Source organism: Somniosus microcephalus, chromosome 1 (assembly GCF_052327205.1).
Source record: "Somniosus microcephalus isolate GS21.2 chromosome 1, FLI_Smic_1.0, whole genome shotgun sequence".
NCBI lineage: Eukaryota > Metazoa > Chordata > Chondrichthyes > Squaliformes > Somniosidae > Somniosus > Somniosus microcephalus.
Window position 1 is genome coordinate 122,130,103 of NC_140987.1, and position 20,165 is coordinate 122,150,267.

At 42.7% G+C, this 20,165-nt stretch overlaps 1 protein-coding gene across 1 annotated transcript in view; it reads left to right on the forward strand.

The window, feature by feature from the left end:
- LOC147124335 (iron-sulfur cluster assembly 1 homolog, mitochondrial-like) overlaps positions 1-20,165 on the forward strand; it is a 72,203-nt gene that overhangs the window by 45,128 nt on the left and 6,910 nt on the right. The window contains exon 4 of the mRNA XM_086003306.1: positions 5,811-5,916. Within this exon, the coding sequence (XP_085859432.1) occupies positions 5,811-5,916 (106 nt within the window). The remainder of the gene's footprint in view (positions 1-5,810; positions 5,917-20,165) is intronic.

A 20,165-nucleotide genomic window follows, 5' to 3' on the forward strand; every position in this document is an offset into this window, starting at 1 on the left:
ATTAAATAAATTTAAAACGGAGATAGACATTTTCCTAGCAGATAAGGGAATTAGGGGTTACGGGGAGAGGGCAGGGAAGTGGACGTGAGTCTAGATTCGGATCAGCCATGATCCTATTGAATGGCGGAGCAGGCCCAAGGGGCCGTATGGCCTACTCCTGCTCCTACTTCTTATGTTCTTATGTTCTCACGGTTGAGTGTCGAAGGCCTTTGCGAGGTCAAAGAAGCCATGTACAGCGGTTGGTGCTGTTCCCTGCATTTCTCTTGTAGTTGACGCGCGGTGAAGATCATATCCATTGTGCCCCTTAGTGGGCGGAATCCGCATTGCGACTCTGGAAGGAGCTCTTCAGCCACTGGGAGAAGGCGAATGAGGAGGATTCTTGCGATGACTTTTCCTGTGGCAGACAGCAGGGAGACTCTTCTGTAATTACCGCAATCGGACTTGTCACTTTTCTTGAAGATGTTCACGATTACGGTGTCTCAGAGATCCCCTGGCATGCTCTCCTCCTTCCAAATAAGAGAAATGAGTTAATGTATTCACGCCAGTAGTGCTTCTCCGCCATGTTTTAGCGCCTCGGCGGGGATTCCATCTGCTCCTGAGGCCTTGTTGTTCTTCAGTTGTCGGGTGGCCTTTTCAACTTCATGCCGGGCTGGGGTTGTGCTGAGGTGGTGGCGGGTAGCATGCTGCGGGATGGAGTTGAGGACACTCGTGTTGAAGACAGAGTCTCGGTTAAGGAGATCTTCGAAGTGCTCCTTCCAGCGGGCACTGACTGCCTCTCTGTCCTTGACGAGTACCCCTCCATTCTTGGCCCGCAGTGGGGTAGGACCTTGGGTGCTTGGGCCGTAGGTGGTCTTGACTGCGCTAAAGAATCCATGCACGTCGTGGTTGTCAGCTAGTTACTGGATCTCCTGCGCTTTCTCCACCCACCATCTGTTCTTTAGGTCGCGCGTTTTTTGTTGGACCTCGGCTTTCAGGCGTCTGTAGAGCTGCTTTCTTGCTCTCGAGTTCTGTTGTTGTTTCCAGATCAGGAATGCCTTGCACTTGCGGCTTATTAGCTCCTGGATCCACTGGTCGTTCTCGTCGAACCAGTCTTGGTGTTTCCTAGTCGAGTGACCGAGTGTCTCTTCACAGGTGCTGATTATGGAGGCCTTGAGTGCAGACCAGGCGCTGTGGGCACTCTGTCTCTGAATCACTGGGAGTCGTCAGGTTGGTTGTGAGGCACAGGTTTAATAGGGCTTTCTTAGCAGGGCCTTTGAATGCTCCAGCGTTGATTTTCCTGCGGCATTGCTTCTGTTGCTGCCGCTGTTTTGGTGCTACGTTGATGGAGATGACAGAGCGGATTAGGCGGTGGTCTGTCCAGCAGTCGTCCGCTCCTTTCATGGCACGGGTGATGCGAATGTCCTTGAGGTCCCTCGCTCGGACAATGACATAGTCCAGCAGATGCCAGTGCTTGGAGCGAGGGTGTTGCCATGAAGCCTTGTAACATAGAAACATAGAGATAGGAACAGGAGTAGGCCATTCGGCCCTTCGAGCCTGCTCCGCCATTCAATGAGATCATGGCTGATCTTCGTCTGAGATCATAGCTGATCTTACCAGTTCAGTACCCCGTCCCCGCCTTTTCTCCGTAACCCTTAATCCCCTTAGCCTTCAGAAATATATCCAATTCTCTCTTGAAAATATTTATTGAATTAGCCTTCACAGCCCTCTGTGGCAGGGAATTCCACAGGCTCACCACTCTTTGAGTGAAGAAATTCTTCCTCATCTCTGTTTTAAATGATTTGCCCGCTATTTTTAGACTGTGGCCCCTGGTTCTGTGCTCCCCTGCCATTGGAAACATTCTCTCTGAATTCAGCCTGTCCAGGCCTGCCATAATTTTATATGTTTCGATGAGATCCCCTCTCAATCTTCTAAACTCCAGTGAGTACAAGCCCAAACTATTCAATCTCTCCTCGTAGGTCATTCCCGCCATTCCAGGTATCAGCCTGGTGAATCGCCGCTGCACTCTTTCCATGGCAAGAACATCCTTCCGCAGATGGGGCGACCAAAACTGTACACAATACTCCAGATGTGGTCTCACCAGCACCTTGTACAGCTGTAGTAAGGTATCCCTATTCCTATACTCGAACCCCCTTGATATGAAGGCCAACATACCATTTGCCTTCTTAATCACCTGTTGCACCTGCATGCTCTCCTTCAGTGACTGGTGCACAAGAACACCCAGGTCCCTCTGCACTTCCCCATCTCCCAATCTATTGCCATTTAGATAATAATCCACCCTCCTGTTTTTACCCCCAAAGTGGATAACCTCGCATTTATCCACATTATAGTGCATCTGCCACGTATCCGCCCAGTCCCCCAACCTGTCCAAATCGCACTGTAGCCTCCTGACATCCTCATCAGAGCCCACCCCTCCTAGTTTAGTGTCGTCAGCGAATTTGGAAATATTGCATCCAATTCCCTGAGCCAGATCATTTATATATATTGTGAACAGCTGGGGTCCCAGGACAGATCCTTGCGGCACCCCGCTGGTCACTGCCTGCCACTCCGAAAACGAGCCGTTTATTCCAACTCTCTGTTTTCTATCCGCCAGCCAGTTCTCTATCCACGTTAATACTTTGCCCCCAATCCCATGAGCCTTAATTTTGCATGATAATCTTTTGTGTGGAACCTTATCGAAGGCTTTCTGGAAGTCAAGGTACACCACATCCACTGGCTCTCCCCCATCTATTTTACCAGTTACTTCCTCAAAAAATTCCAGCAGATTAGTCAAACACGATTTACCCTTTGTAAATCCATGTTGACTCTGTCCGATCCTTTCCCCATTTGTCAAGTGCTCCGCTATTTTATCCTTAATAATGGACTCTAGCATTTTGCCCACAACCGATGTAAGGCTTACTGGTCTATAATTCCCTGCTTTCTCTCTACCCCCCTTTTTAAATATTGGGGTAACATTAGCTACCCTCCAATCCACGGGTACTGTTCCCGAGTCAATGGAGTTCCGGAAGATGATCCTTAGAGCATCTGCTATCTCCAGGGCCACCTCCTTAAGTACCCTAGGATGTAGTTTATCAGGCCCCGGGGATTTGTCGGCCTTCAGTCCCCTCAACTTACCCAACACCATATCCCTAGAGATACTAATTTCTGTCAGCTCCTCCCTCTCATTAGTCCCTATGTTTGCCGATATTCCTGGGAGGTTATTTGTGTCCTCCTTTGTGAATACAGAACCAAAGTATGAGTTTAATTGGTCTGCCATTTCCTTATTCTCCATTATATATTCTCCCGAATCGGACTGCAAGGGACCGACTTGGGATTTTACCAGTCTTTTCCTCCTGATATACCGATAAAAGCTTTTGCAGTCTGTCTTTATGTTTGCTGCAAGTTTACTTTCGTATTCTATTTTCCCCTTCCTGATTAATCCCTTTGTCCTCTTTTGCTGTATCCTGTACTGCCCCCAATCTTCCGGTCTGGTGCTTTTTTTTGCCAGTTGATATGCCCTTTTTTTTGATTTTATGCTGTCCCTAATTTCCCTCGTTATCCACGGTTGAGTCACCTTTTTAGGTTTATTTTTATGCCAAACCGGTATAAACATGTTCTGGAATTCTTCCATTCTATCTTTGAATGCTTGCCATTGTCTATCCACTGTCAATCCCCCCAGAAACACCACCCAATCAATCTTACCCAATTCCCGTCTCATACCCTCGTAATTCCCTTTATTTAAGTTCTGGACCTTAGTCTCTGATTCAATTTCCTCACTCTCCATCTCGACTGAGAGCTCGATCATATTATGATCGCTCTGACCCAAGGGGCCTCGTACAAGAAGATTGCTGATAAGTCCCTTCTCATTGCACAATACCCAGTCTAAAATGGCCTGATCTCGAGTCGGCTCCTCGACATATTGGTCCAGATAACCGTCCCGAAAACATTCCAGGAATTCCTCCTCCTCAGAATTTTTACTAATTTGGGTAGTCCAATCAATATGTAAATTAAAGTCACCCATGATGACAGCTGTGCTCTTATCGCACGCTTCTCTAATTTCCCTTTTTATGCCTTCCCTCACCTCCATATTACTATTTGGAGGCTCTGATGGAACAAGGTGTTGGTTATGACAAGGCCATGTTCTAAGCATTTCGTCAGGAGGCGGGTACCGTTGGAGTTGGCTTTTCCTACCCCCTCTCTGCTGATCACACCTCCCCAGAGGTCTGTGTCCTTTCCATATCTGGCGTTAAAGTCTCCAAGGAGGATCAGCTTGTCGCCCGTCGGGTCTCGGGACAGGGATTGTTCGAGGCTGGAGTAGAATTCCTCTTTGGTCTCGTCTGTGGCTTCCAGTGTTGGGGCGTACGCACTGATGACCGCAGTGCACTGGTTCCAGGCTAGGGTGAGCCGTAGAGTCATGAGGCGCTTGTTTATTCCACAAGGGGAGTCTCTGAGACGTTCAACTAGCTTGTCAAAGATGGTCGAGGGACATGCTCCTAGTCCTGTGTCACTCTGTAACTGGATGATAGTTTGGTAATTTGGCTTTGTTTCACTGTTTCATTTTTAATTCCAATCCCCCCCCACACTTGGGGTGTTTATTATTTCCCTCATGGACCACCAAGAGATGATATTGTGATGGATGAGTGCTGTGCAAGCCTCAGAGTCTAACTTGTCACCACATTCTTAATGAAGTTAGAGCAGCTACATAACCAATAGCAAGAATTTCGTGTCTTTGAGCCATTTCCTGACCTCTAATATTTGATAGAATAAAGATATTCCATTTAGGGTAAGGCAGAATCGACCTAAAATAATTGTGTCCAAATACACCAGCCAAAGCAACCTTGTATTCTGAGAGCTGGTATGTCGGGGCCTGACTCACAACATCAAAATGTCAGCAGCAGCAAATGTAAACTAATACATCTGTGTATTTATATGTTCTATATATAATATATTAAAAGTCTATTGAAGCACACATTTTCTGATACCCTAATTACTGTCATGTTCTTGCTTCTTTATTTCAATGGTGCTGCTTTACTCCTCCTATCTGAACCTCCCAGGGAGGCCATAGGGTTGGCTGGCATAAGAAGTGAAAATATCACTGGTGCAGGAGGGAACTGCTCTACTAAAGCCAGACTTAAAGATATGGTGGGGGGGAGGGAGCAATTTTAATCCTACCCTTGCAGGAAGGCAGGTAAAATACCAAGTTACTCACCCGCCCTGGAACCGCCATGATTATCCAGTCTGCAATTTGAACCTGATCTCCTGAGCAGACGGCAAGGAAACGGCAAAGCCGGCGAGTTCCTTCTTTACATATGCATGTCGGATTCCGATTAAGTCATCACAACCCAACAGCAATCTTAACTCTGGCCCGAGCGGGGAAGCTCCTGTGCTACCCCACCAGCCCAACCCGGGACAGAAAAGAATCAGTCCTAGTTTTTCTTTCCATTATGGAGCAGGGCCTCACCTTGGCTCACCACCAACCCACCTGAAGTTAAAATCAGGCCTATGGTGTTGAAACATAGTGGAAGAACTTTTGCTTTGCATCTGGTCCATACTTGATATTGACACTGGGAATCAAATGTGGGAAAGTGTTCCTCTCGCCTTTAATAACCTCAAAATTGAATTCTCTACCTCAGAGGGCTGTGGATGCTCAGTTGTTGATTACATTCAAAACTGAAATAGATAGATTTTTGGACATCAGGGGATATGGGGAAAGGGCGGGAAAGTGGAGTTGAGGTAGAAGATCAGCCATGATCTTATTGAATGGCGAAGCAGACTCTAGGGGCCATCTGGCCTACTCCTGCTCCTATTTCTTATGTTCTTGTGTTCTGTTGTAGATTGGATTGAAGATTGGTGTTCGAACCAGAGGGTGCAGTGGTCTTTCTTATACTTTAGAATACACAAAGGATAAAAGAGAATCAGATGAAGAAGTAATCCAGGATGGTGTGTACACTAGTTATATACATACGCTAGCAGTGTTTTCCATCAGTTTCTGTACTTTATTGTAAATATCTATTGTATATTATAAATACTGAAGCATGTAGTCCAGACTTTGATCTGCATCATATTATAGACTAAAGTGACCTGTACTAGTATTTTCTGCAGCTTTCCTGCAGTATTTAGAGTCTATTTGGATGCCTAAAATGATTATACATTAAAACTCAAAATAGAATGGAGTTCACACTGAAATCAATGCAAAGCCCTTTACAAAGGAACTGTACTGTGGCAGCTATTCAGACTCACCATGGATGGTTTTTGCAGTGGTACTGAGTCAGAAGTACTGTTAATGGGATACACAGGATCTTAAGTTAGATTTGGCCTATTTGATTCTGTCTTTCCGGAATATGACTCCTACTGTCTTTCAATTACAAAATCTACCGGTTTCTTAAATGAGTCATGTGCCTTAACCGCACCTATCCTAACTGTTGATTACCCTCTGTGTAAGGAAATACTTCTTGGCATCTGTTCTAAATTTGCTCTTCACAATGCTGAACTTACACCCTTTTGTCCTGTTGCCCTGCTGTACCTGATTATTTTCTTTAACTTGTTAGGTATTGTAGTCCCCTCTGATATGTCTCTGAGGCTTAAGAGGCCTTGCTCATTAAATCATTCCTTGCCGCTTACCCCTGGCAAGGGGAATCTATCTCGTTGCTCTTCTCTGCACTGTTTATAGGACCGAGATGGCCCTCTTATGAAGCCGTTACCAGACCAGCATGGTACCAGACCAGGTACAGTCTGACTAGATCGCTGTACAGCTTCAAACTCTAGATATCTGAACTCTACCAATTTGGCAATATATCCCGGGCCGCCTTCATTTTATTTACTGCAGCTTGAAACTATTTGGATGTGATAAAACTAAGACCTGCAGTAATATTAAGATTCTTCTAAACAGGATTTAAAAAAAACTTTCATCACATGCTCTGAAGCATCGTGCTTATATCATAATAAGTAAGATGATTAACATATTTGACCACATACTCAAATTTAATGTTGTTATCTGAGCCATGTATCTGATATGAAGATAATCGGCTCAGTCAGTAGAGCAGAGGCAAGTGGCTTCTGTCTTGCAGCAATGATTCTGGAACTTTTTTTTCATATTTGTTCTTGGGATGTGAGCAACACTGGTACAGCAGTTTTAATTGTCCATCCCTAGTTGCCTTGAAAGCATTGAGTCAACCAAATATGACTGGAGGCATATACAGGCCAGACAAGGCAGGTTGTTACTTTCCCTGAAGAACATTAGGTTTTTTACAATAATCCAGCAGCTTTCATGGTTATTTTTCTGGTCCTAGCCCATATATTACCAGATTTACTGAAATAAGTTTCACAACTTACCATGGTGGGATTTACACTCTCAACGTTTGGATTGCTGGTCCAGTACCATAATCATTAGGTTACTGTACCCATTTTTAGAATCATAGAATGGTTACAGCACAGAAGGAGGCCATTCGGCCCGTCGAGCCTGTGCCGGCTCTCTGCAAGAGCACTTTAGCTAGACCCTTTCCCCATAGCCCTGTAAATTTTTTTCCTTCAGGTACTTATCCAATTCCCTATTGAAAGCCACAATTGAATCTGCCTCCACCACCTTTTTAGGCAGTGAATTCCAGATCCTAACCACTCATTGCGTAAAAAAAGTTTTCCCTCATGTCGCCTTTGGTTCTTCTGCCAATCACCTTAAATCTGTGTCCTCTCGTTCTCGACCCTTCCGCCAGTGGCGACAGTTTCTCTCTTATCTACTCTGTCTAGACCCCCTCATGATTTTGAACACCTCTATCAAATCTCCTCTCAACTTTCTCTGCTCTAAAGAGAACAACCCAACCTTCTCCAGTCTATCCACGTAACTGAAGTCTCTCATCCCTGGAATTATTCTCGTAAATCTTTTCTGCACCCTCTCTAAGGCTGAACCAGTGTTTTATAAAGGTTCATCATAACTTCCCTGCTTTTAGGCCTAAAAGCATTTAGAATTTGAGTTACTCTATTTGTATCTGTGGTGCCGCAAGCAAACAACAACTTGTATAGCACCTTTAACATAGTAAAACATTCCAAGGCGCTTCACAGGAGTGTCCTAAAACATAATTTGACACCAAGCCACGTAGGGACAAATTAGGGCAGATGACCAAAAGCTTGGTCAAAGAGGTAGGCTTTAAGGAGCATCTTAAAGGAGGAAAGAGAGGTAGAGAGGTGGCGAGGAAAAGCTATTTAGTATGTTCATTATTTTAAAGAGAACTAGAAGAACCCCATACCATTCTCAAAAAGGGAGTGCTGAATAAAAACTTTAGTCATTCTGGTTATGTAGAGTCATCTGCTGACGCTTTGAGTATATTCAAGGCTGAGATAGATAGATTTTTAGACTCTAGGGGAGTCAAGGGATATGAGATCGGGCGGGAAAGTGGAGTTGAGGTCGATGGCGGAGCAGGCTCGAGGGGCCGTATGGCCTACTCCTCTTATTTCTTATGTTAAAATTGACTGGGTAAGTGACTAAAATGACTGGATTAACTTTGAAGTACTTAGATTTTTAGAAAAGAAAATAGGTTCTCCTAGTTCTGTTGTGTTTTTTATTTTTATTTACCCCCCCCCCCCCCCCCCCCAACTAGTCTGAAATACTTCGTTGAAAAACTGTTATACAGGTTTTTGTTAACCAGCTTTGCCACAATTCATACGATAGCAAAATACTGCAGATGCTGGAAATCCGAAATAACAACAGAAAACATTGGAAAAACTCAGCAGGCCAGGCAACATCCGTGGAGAGAGAAACAGAGTCAACATTTCAGGTCGAAGACCCTTCGTCAGGACTGAGAAATTTGCCACAATTCATTTTCAGTGTATTAGTAAAATGATGCACCAAGTAGTCTTGCAAGTCCTTCCGATCACTTTCTTTCTCTCGCTCTCTCACTTCCACCCAGAATTTATCCCAGATACTAAAAATTACAACTTGCATTACATTTCAGGATAAATGTTCACTTAATGATGAAATGGGGGTATAAATTAACTGGAAACTAGTCCTTCGATACTTACGCAGCAAGAACGTTATAATGTATAATTACTTATCCCACAAATGCCCTACTCAGTGCTATTTAAATAGTTCTACTTAGTTGATATTTAAGTAGAATGGGAATTGGTTAGATTTTAAACCCTTTGAGAACTGCAGAATTATTACTGAACCAGAGTATAAATTAGGGGGTGGAGCAATGAGTGTGAAGAGAATTAAACTTCAGCGACTCTTCCGACGCCTTCCGTCACTTTAACCGTTTCCAGTTTCCTGGCCCCAACCGTCTCCTTTTCACTGTGGACGTCCAATCCCTCTACACCTCCATCCCCCACCAGGATGGCCTTCGGGCACTCCGTTTCTTCCTTGAACAGAGGCCCAACCAGTCCCCATCCACCACCACCCTCCTCCGCCTGGCTGAACTTGTTCTCACATTGAACAACTTCTCCTTTGACTCCACTCACTTCCTCCAAATTAAAGGTGTTGCTATGGGAACCCGCATGGGCCCTAGCTATGCCTGCCTGTTCATGGGATATGTGGAACATTCTTTGTTCCAGTCCTACTCAGGTCCCCTCCCTCACCTCTTTTTCCGGTACATCGATGACTGTATTGGTGCCGTTTCTTGCTCTCGCCCTGAACTAGATAAGTTCATTCACTTTACTTCCAATTTCCACCCTTCCCTCACCTTCACATGGTCCATCTCCGACTCTTCTCTTCCCTTCCCTTCCTTGACTTGTCCGTCTCCATTTCTGGCGATCGGCTTTCAACAAACATCCACGACAAGCCCACCGACTCCCACAGCTACCTGGACTACACTTCCTCCCACCCCGCTTCCTGTAAGGACTCTATTCCATTCTCCCAGTTGCTCCGTCTCCGCCACGTCTGTTCTGACGATGCCACCTTCCTACTAGTGCTTCCGACATGTCTTCTTTTTTCCTCAACTGAGGATTCCCCTCTACCGTGGTTGACACGGCCCTTGACCGTGTCCGTTCTATTTCCCGCACTTCCCCTCCCTCCCAGAACCACGATAGGGTTCCCCTTATCCTTACCTTTCACCCCACCAGCCTCCACATTCAACGGATCATCCTCCGCCATTTCCGCCACCTCCAACGTGATCCCACCACCAAACACATCTTTCCCTCACCTCCCCTTTCAGCATTCTGAAAGGACCGCTCCCTCCGCGACACCCTGGTCCACTCTTCAATCACCCCCAACAGCCCTTGTGCAAGCGCAGGAGATGCAACACATGCCCTTTTACCTCCTCCCTTCCCACTGTCCAGGGCCCCAAACACCCCTTCCAGGTGAAACAGCGATTTACTTGTACTTCTTGCAATTTAATATACAGTATTCGCTGCTCACGATGCGGTCTCCTATACATTGGGGAGACCAAACGCAGATTGGGCGACCGCTTTGCGGAACACCTCCGTTCAGTCCGTATGGGTGACTCTGAGCTTCCGGTCGCCTGTCACTTTAATTCACCGCTTCACTCTCACTCTGATCTCTCTGTCCTCGGCCTATTGCATTGTTCCAATGAAGCTCAACGTAAGCTCGAGGAACAGCACCTCATCTTTCGATTGGGCACTTTGGAGCCTGTCGGACTCAACATTGAGTTCAGCAATTTCAGATAATTATCCCTGCCCCCATTTTTCATGCAGTATGTTTTTTGTCATTCCCATTTGCAACATTTTATCTTTCCTGCCTCTTACAAAAGTACAGGGTGTTCTTTCAATTCATTCCTCCCCTCCTAACCACCCCCCCCCCCCCCGCCTCTGCACCTGCTTAATATCTATCACATCTCCAGCTTTTTCCAGTTCTGATGAAGGGTCCCAGACCTGAAACGTTAACTCTGTTTCTCTCTCCACGGATGCTGCCTGGCCTGCTGAGTATTTCCAGCATTTTCTATTGTTATTTCAGTCAGAGGATATTATAGGAAATATTCAGTGGATCATTTTAACTTTAATTATTTTATATTTGAGAAGCACAAAATGTTGCAGCTGCAAAATGTGCATATTTGTTTATTAAGTCACCTTGGCTTTTTAAATCACATTTACCATAAGTGACAGTTGCATGACTCTACTGCTATCAAAGGCATTCCCATGTAGAGAAGTAAGCATAGGGGAACATCTAGGCAATAGCAATCACAACATAATGAAGTTTAAGATAAAGATTGAGAAGGACGTACATAAGCCAAAATCCAAAGAAATAAAATGGAAAAAAGATGATAAGGGGATGAGAATGGAACTAGGGAAAATAAACTGGAAAAAATTACTGACAAAGAAATAGAACAGCAGTGGGAAACATCTAAAATGGTGATCAATAGAGTCCAGGAGAAAAATATCCTACTAAAAAGCCAGAGCAAACTAGCAGTAATGACACACCATGGATGAATTTAAATAATGACAACATTTAAACAAAAGAAAAAGGCATACACTAAGTACATAGACAACAAAGGAGAGGATGACGAAAGGGAATTTGAAAGGTTAGGAAAGAAGTCAAAAAAACAATTAGGAAGACAAAGAGAAACTACAAAATTAAATTATCAAGAAATATAAAAACAAATAGTAAAGTATTCTACAGACACATAAATAACAAAAGAAAAATCAGGATAGGGATTGGCCACTAGGGTACACAAGACAAACTCTCAGGAAATGACAGAAATATTAAATAATTATTTTGCCTCAGTATTTACCAGGGAGACTAGCATGGTGGACTTGACATCAGAAGCAGAGATCAAAAAAAAATATAAAGACACACATTCAAGATAGAAAAGGGGAGATAATTTACAAACTAATCAAACATAGAGGGGTAAAACCCTTGCATCCAAGCACATTAAAATAAATTGGGGAAGAGATAGCAGAGGCATTCACACATTAAAAGAAGTTAGGGAAGAGATAGCAGAGTCTTTATAATATAATACATTTTATATATATATATATTTATTATTATATATATCATTAGAAAAGGAAGTAGTACTAGAGGACTGGCGGACAGCTAATGTGATTCCTATGTTTAAAAAGGAAGGTAGAACAAGTCCAGGGAGCTATAGACCAATTAGCTTAATGTCAGTGGTAGGAGAGATAATGGAATCCTTACTCAAAGATGCAATAGAAACTGATAATATAATGTAAAGAGTAGTCAGCAAGGATTTTAAAAGGAAAGGTCATGCTTGACCAACCTTATTGAATTCTTTGAAGAAGTAACAGAAAGGGTGGATAAGAGTAATGCAGTAGATGCAATATATTTAGATTTTCAAAAGGCCTTCAGTAAGGTAATGCATAACAGACTAATGACTAAGGTCAGAACAGGTGGAGCTGGGACAAGTAGCAGAATGGATAGCAAGCTGGCTACAAAAACAGAAAACGGAGAGTAGGGGTTAAAGGCAGTTACTCAGACTGGCAAAAGGTGGGAAGTGATGTTCCACAAGGATAGGTGTTGGGACCACCGTTGTTCACCATTTACATAAATGATTTGGACTTGGGAATTGGAAATACAATTTAAAAATTTGCAGACATCATCAAATTGGGGGGTGTAGTTCATACAGAGGAGGACTGTGACAAAATAGAGGAAGATGTTAATAAACTTGCAGAATGGGTGTGTAAATGGAAAATGAACTTCAATATAGACAAGTGTGAAGTGGTACATTTTGGAAGAATAAGGAGGCCTTGGAAAATAAGTGTCTAAATGGGGTAGAGGAGCAGAGGGATCTGGGGGTACAGATACACAAATCACACAGTAGTGAAGCAGGTTAATAAGGCCATTTAAAAAAAAAACGAACAAAGCACTGGGGTTCATTTTTAGTGGAATAGAATTGAAAAGCAGAGAAGTTATGTTAAACTTGTATAGTTATAGAGTCATAATGGCACAGAATGAGGCCATTCGGCCCATCAAGTCCATGCCGGCTCTCTGTAGAGCAATCCAGTCAGTCCCATTCCCCTGCTCTATCCTCGTAGCCCTGCAAGTTTATTTCCCTCAAGTGCCTATCCAGTCTCCCCTTGAAGACATTGTCTCCGCTTCCACCACTTCTGTCGGCAGCGAATTCCAAGTCCTCACCACTCACTTTCCCCGTCTAGCCTATCCAAACCTGTCATAATCTTGTACACCTCTATCAAATCACCCCTCAACATCCTTTGCTCGAATGAAAACAAATCCAGCTTCTCCAACCAGATCCCCTATCCCCGGAACCATTCTGGTAAATCTCCTCTGCACCCTCTCAAGTGCCTTCACATCCTTGCTAAAGTGTGGTGACCAGAACTGGACACAATACTCCAGTTGTGGCCTAACCAGTGCTTTATAAAGGTTCAGCATAACTTCTCTACTTTTGTACTCAATACCCTGTACCTCTATTTATGAAGCCCAAGATCCCATATGCTTTGCTAACCACTCTCTCAATATGTCCCGCCACCTTCAGGGACCTATGTACATTAACTCCCAAGTCCCTCTGTCCCTAAACACTCTTTAAAATTGTGCCATTAAGTGTAATATTGCCTCTCCCTGTTCCTTCTGCCAAAATGTATCACCTCGCACTTCTCTGTATTAAATTCCATGTGCCACTTGTCTGCCCATTCTGCTAGCCTTTCTAGGTCCTGTTGCAGTCGATTGCTATCATCTTCATTGTTTGTCACACCCCCAAGTTTGGTGTCATCGGCAAATTTAGAAATTCTACTCTGTATTCCAATATCCAGAGCATTTATATATATATATACAGGTAGACTATCCTTTATCCGAAAACCTCGGGACCAGCCGTGTTTCGGTTTTCGGAAAATTTCGGATTTCGGAAGGTATTTTATAAGACTGGGAAATTTGTCGGGGGTGGGGGTCGGCGGGGGGTCGGGGTCGGCGGGGGGTGGGGGCCGGCGGGGGTCGGGGTCGTGCGCACGACTTGCGCTGAACGAAAACACTTTCGGTTTTCAGAGGATTTCGGTTTTCGGAAGTGCGGATAAAGGATACACTATCCCTTATCCGAAAGGGTGGGGGTCGGTCGGGGGTCGGGGGGGGAGAAAAGAATATCGGACAGGCCGCTGCAGCTATCGGACGGGCCGCTGTATTGTTGGGTTCACTCTCCCGGTATACCTCCTTCACACTGCCCGGCTCGGCCTGCAATCTCCTACCCAGGAGGGAACTCAGTGACCCTCTGCCCTGCTCAGCGTAAGTCGTGCGCCACTCTGGTCATGTCGTGCGCACGACTTACGCTGAACGAAAAAACCTTCGGTTTTTAGAGGGTTTCGGTTTTCGGAAGTTCGGATAAAGGGTAGTCTACCTGTAATCAAAAAAAAAAAAAAAGCCCCAGCACTGACCCTTGGGGAGCACCACTGTCTACCATCCTCCAGTCTGAAAAGCAGCCATTTACCGCAGCTGGCTGTTTTCTGTCCTTAAGCCAATTCCTTATCCAAGCTGGCACTATTCCATGAGCCTCAATTTTGTTAACCAGCCTTCTATGTGGTACTTTGTCAAACGTCTTCCTAAAATCCATATAGACAACATCCATTGCATTCCCTTCATCAATCATCCCTGTTACTACATCAAAAAATAGAACTTTGGTTAGACCGCACTTGGAGTACTGTGAACAGTTCTGGTCTCCATATTATAAAAAGAATATAGAGGCACTGGAGAAGGTGCAAAACAGATTTACTAGAATGATACCAGAACTGAGAGGTTATATCCATCAGGAAACGTGGAATGGGCTGGGCCTCTTTTCTCCAGAAAAGAGAAGACTGAGGGGTGACCTGATAGGGTGTTTAAGATTATGAAAGGGGTTGATCGGGTAGACACAGAGAAGATGTTTCACTTGCGGGGCAGACCAGAACTAGAGGCTATAAATATAAGATAGTCACTAATAAATCCAATAGGGAATTCAGGAGAAACGTCTTTACCCAGAGAGTGGTTAGAATGTGGAACTTGCTACCACAAGGAGTACATGAGGTGACTAGCATCAATGCATTTAAGGAGAAGCTAGATAAACACACGGAGAAAGGAATTGAAGGATATGTTGATCGGGTTAGATGAAGAAGGGTGGGAGGAGGCTCGTGTGGAGCATAAACGCTGGCATGGACCTGTTGGGCCGAATAGCCTGTTTCTGTGCTGTAAATAATATGTATTAAGGATAAGATCTACAGAGAACCAACAACATCACAGACCCAGATTTTTATCGGTCTTGCAATCTGCCATTGGACTAAGCATCTCCTGTTCTTGCTTGCTAAACCTGTACCGTGTGTCAACATGTATGCGTTGTGATGCATGGAGCCCACTCCTGGTCAATTCTCAGGCTCGCTCTGCATTGCGCCAAGACATGGAATTGCACATATATGTATATGCCTGTTAATGTACATATGAATTAGTTGTGCACTTCATGATGAAATCAACATTTAAAATCTTCAATAATAAAATTGCACCTTCAAAATCATAAAGAGGTGTATCATTTTCTTGTATGGTATGAGAACACTCAATGAAGGGGAATAGGATATAAAAAAGATTAACATTTAACATTTGGCTTTATTTACAGTACTATAACTGATTTTAACACCGATGGCAGTAGTTAGATAAATCTCTTGTTATGATTTCAGTGCTTGTCAAATACTTTTCTTTCTTTCTTGCAGCATAAATGGATGCTTAGGTAGACAGGCACATTCTTCTGTGAACCAAAATTTAACCATATGCATGAAGTAATCTGGGAGTTAGTATGTCCCAAATGGACAATAAACAAACTTATTGTCAATTATTTACTTTGGAAACAGTAAATCCGACCTCCCTGACTGACATCAGAATAATACTCTGACACAGTATATCTTGAACTATAAATATGAATCGGGCTTACTGAGAAACCCAATTAGCAGAAGCAAAAGTTTAACAACATTAGATAGATAAATCACACTGGCTCGTTAATCTTATGAAATCTGTTATAAAATAATAAAACAGCTCTTGCGTTTTCTTGGAAGTGACGGTTCGAACAATGTCATGGAGAAAAAATTATATGTGAAATCCGATATTCATGCAGTGTTCCACTATCCCTAGCTCACTAGTTGCTTGGTGAAGCAAATATTCACTAAAGAAATCTTGATATGGAACGACAGTTATTCCTCCCCTGTTTCGAAGTCTGAACCGAGTCATAAGAACATCAAAAGGGTATCTGTGACAATTAAATAAATTCAAAATAAGTTTTACAAATACACAGAAACTGCTCAACAAATTTTCTTGTATTTAACCTGTTGAGCAACTTTCATAGAGTTTCTCCTTCCCTCTCCTCTTCCCCATGGGTTTTTACGACCCAGCTAAGGGCACCCTGATGGAATAAAAAAGAAAGACTTTCACATATAGCACCTTTCACGACCACCGGATGTCTCAAAGCGCTTAACAGTCAATTAAGTACTTTTGGAGTGTAGTCACTTTTGTAATGTAGAAACGTGACAGCCAATTTGCACACAGCAAACTCCCACAGTCAGCAATGTGATCATGACCAGATAATCTGTTTTTTGTTATGTTGGTTGAGGGATAAATATTGGCCAAGACACTGGGGATAACTCCCCTGCTCTTCTTCGAAATAGTGCCTTGAGATCTTTTACATCCACCAGAGAGAGCTGGTCTCATCCAAAAGACGGCCTCTCCGACAGTGCAGCACTCCCTCAGCACTGCACTGGAGTGGCAGCCTAGAATTATGTGCTCAAGTCTCTGGAGTGGAACTTGAACCCCCAATTTTTTGACTCGGAGGCGAGAGTGCTACCTACTGAGCCACAGCTGACACTTTAAGTTAACTACTAAGACCGTGAACATACATCAGCAGTTAATAGCCCAGTGATCAATATAAACTGTTTCTAACACTGGATGAACTTTATTTCTAGTGCGCATTAAGCAGTCCACCTAGACATAGGTGACTCCTTCGTCTTTTGAAGTGGCGCTGGCACATGAGACACGTATGTTTTCTGTACATGCAGGCTGCATCCAGCAAACGTAATCAAATTAAAGTTACAAGATACCAACATCCCTTAAAAGGAAATATTAAAATCGTGGTCTTAATTTAAAACGAGACATCTCCACTGTACATTGATATTTATGTCAATGCTATTACTATTGTCAGTATATTGATGTTTCCATTATAAATCCATATTGAGACTAGTGTTGCATTAATTCTGTTTTATGATCTCAATCTCCCTGCACTTGTTAAATTTAGCCAATTGCACAAAATTAAAAAAAAAGCTTTTGCATATCAGCTATACAAACCATAAAGTCAATTGTAAAGAGTACCATTTATTAAAATTCAATTGAACATTTAAATGTTGTGCTTGCCACATCATAAAAAGTCAAAATTTCTAACATTTGCACACAAATGCTTTTAAACAAGATTAGACAGTGTATCTTCATTAAACTGACCTTTTCCAAACACACTTGAGCAGCTTTTTGAATCAACCTTGAAATGGATGTCATGAGAAGAAATTGACAATCATACTGGTAACCTCACACTGATCAAGGTAGCTGTTGAAGCTGTCAAATTTGGCATGGTTGATCAGAAACTCCATCAATGATAAATAACTGTCATTAAATAAGACTTCTATTACTAAAAGCCTATGATGAATATAACCCTTATTTATAGCCACTAATTTACTTGGGTAAGGAGAGAAACTACTACATAGGTTATGTAGCTATTTGTTTCAAATTATCACACACCTCAATGGAAAATTTATGAGACTTTAATAGTATCTGGAAAATCTTTTTTTTAAGCATGTAGATAAAAATTACTATTACTTTTTCACATTGTCTTTTATCCATCACTGCATTTCTCTTCCATCAAAAATAGTTTTTTTTAAGAATCTTAGCATTCTGTAGTACAGTATGTAGATTGTAAACTTCTTAATTCTGTCAAGGCAGTTTTATTTGGAATAGAGGCTTATCACTAAACAGCAGTCAGCAAATTGGTTTGTAGAATTTTTGTTGTTGTGCTCTTCGCAGGCTGATGGGGAAATTCCAGGGAAAGCTACAACTCATTCTAGTCACACTACAGCCACTTCAGTATGAAAAGTGTTTGTTTCACCATTGTTTGCAAGACCGTGACTGAGTACCATATGTTATTCATAAAGCATTTGTTAAGATCATATATTCAACTGGGTGCTGTACTCAAAATTGATGATCCAGAAAAATATTTTCTATATTTAATTGCGTAGCATTTGAACAAATATACAAAAATGTTTAGCTAATTTGCTTTAGGTACAGACTTCTTCTTATTTGATTTTATAGTTAAATCGTCACAGACAAAGTTCCTTCGGTTTTTCTCTGTTCTGGTGTGGTTTGGACCTTTATATTTTAAGGTACTTTATTTTATCAACTCAGTTGTCTCCTCTGATCAAGCACTATAGAATGAGTCTACTGAATGCAACTAAATGTAAGACCATCTGCCTAGTCTGGAACTAAACTCTTGGAGACTGTGTTCCAGGAGGTTTAATTTGTCAAATTTGGATTTTGATATTTTCTGGTACCAATTTTCTTGAACAATATAGTTTCCAACCTTGCAAATGCTTACACTTGATCAAAAATCCAAAAGTGGCTTTGCACCTGACATGCCTTTATATGCCATAACTGAAACACACCCAGACAGATGAACCTTTTCTGTCATTTGAATCCGGATAAAAATCAGTTTCACTTCAACTCTAGAGTGAAACTTGTAGTGCAAATCCTTCACACTACTTACTGTTCTACCTTTACAAAATCTCTCTTTGGAAATGTTCTTCATACGAGCATTGCACTGGTGGCGCTGTAATTTAAACATAGTCTGTAAGTATTGTCAGATAAGTATTGTCTTTGGGTTTCTCTTTTAGAATCCTAGAAGTTACAGCACACAGGAAGGCCATGCAGCTTTTGCACCTGTGTTGATGCTAGCTCTTCAACTGCAGCTATTGACTAGAATCCATTTTTGCTGCACTTTCCCTGTATCCTTTTTATATTCCTCTGTTATGCTTAACCAATTCAATGTTAAATGTTTTGCCTCAATAGCACTCCAGATTCCAGTACCGCTCCTTCAAACTCCCCCTCCTCTTCTAGTGATCATCCTGAGATTATGCCTCCTTGTTACTGATTCCACAACCAATGGAACAATTTACCTTCTCAAATCTTTCACTATTTTGAAAACCTTTAGCTGGTTTTCCTGTCCTTGACCTTCTCTGTTCCAATTTTTAAAAAGATTATTCAATTTTTTTCTCTTAACTATAACATTTAATTCTTGGGCTCAATCAAGTGAGTCTTCACTGTACAATTTCCATACCTTTAATATCCTTCCTATAATAGAGTGCCCAGAACTTCAGGCAGCAATGTTCCCCCTTTTTTTCCCCCCTGCGCAGTCCCTTTAAATTTTCTGCACAGTACCTTTAAATTTTCTGCACAGTACCTCTTCAAGCGGCAACAGCTTGTGAGTGGCCTGCACGGGACCTCCAGTTTGATGTGCGCCCGTGCATCTTAGGGGGAACGTTGGCAGGCAATAGTTTTGGCCTAAACAATGTCTTGACCAATTCAACATTAACAAACACTAGTGGGATGGCAAAGAATGACTGCATTGACTGAGCATACGCATGATTAAACGTAATATTTGTAACATGAGATTCTTTAAATCTACAACAAAACTTGCATTTATATAGTATCTTTAACATAGTAAAAGTAAGTAGTGTCAGCTGTGGCTCAGTTGGTAGCACACTCGCCTCTGAGTCAGAAGGTTGTGGGTTCAAGTCCCACTCAAGGGACTTGAGCACATAAAGCTAGGCTGACACTCCAGTGCAGTGCTGAGGGAGTGCTGCACTGTTGGAGGTGCAGTCTTCGGATGAGATGTTAAACCGAGGCCCTGTCTGCTCTCTCAGGTGGACGTAAAAGATCCCATGGCACTACTTCGAAGAAGAGCAAGGGAGTTATTCCTCAACCAACATAACAAAAACAGATTATCTGGTCATTATCACATTGCTGTTTGTGAGAGCTTGTGCGCAAATTGGCTGCCACGTTTCCCACATTACAACAGCGACTCCACTTCAAAAAGTACTTTATTGGCTGTAAAGTGCTTTGAGACGTCCAGTGGTCGTGAAAGGTGCTATATAAATGCAAGTCTTTCTTTTCTTTCTTTAAAACATCCTAAGGCGCTTCACAGGAGCATTATCAAACAATTTGACCACATGAGATATTGGGACAGGTGACTTAAAGCTTGGTCAAAGGGGTAGGTTTTAAGGAGTGCCTTAAAGGAAGA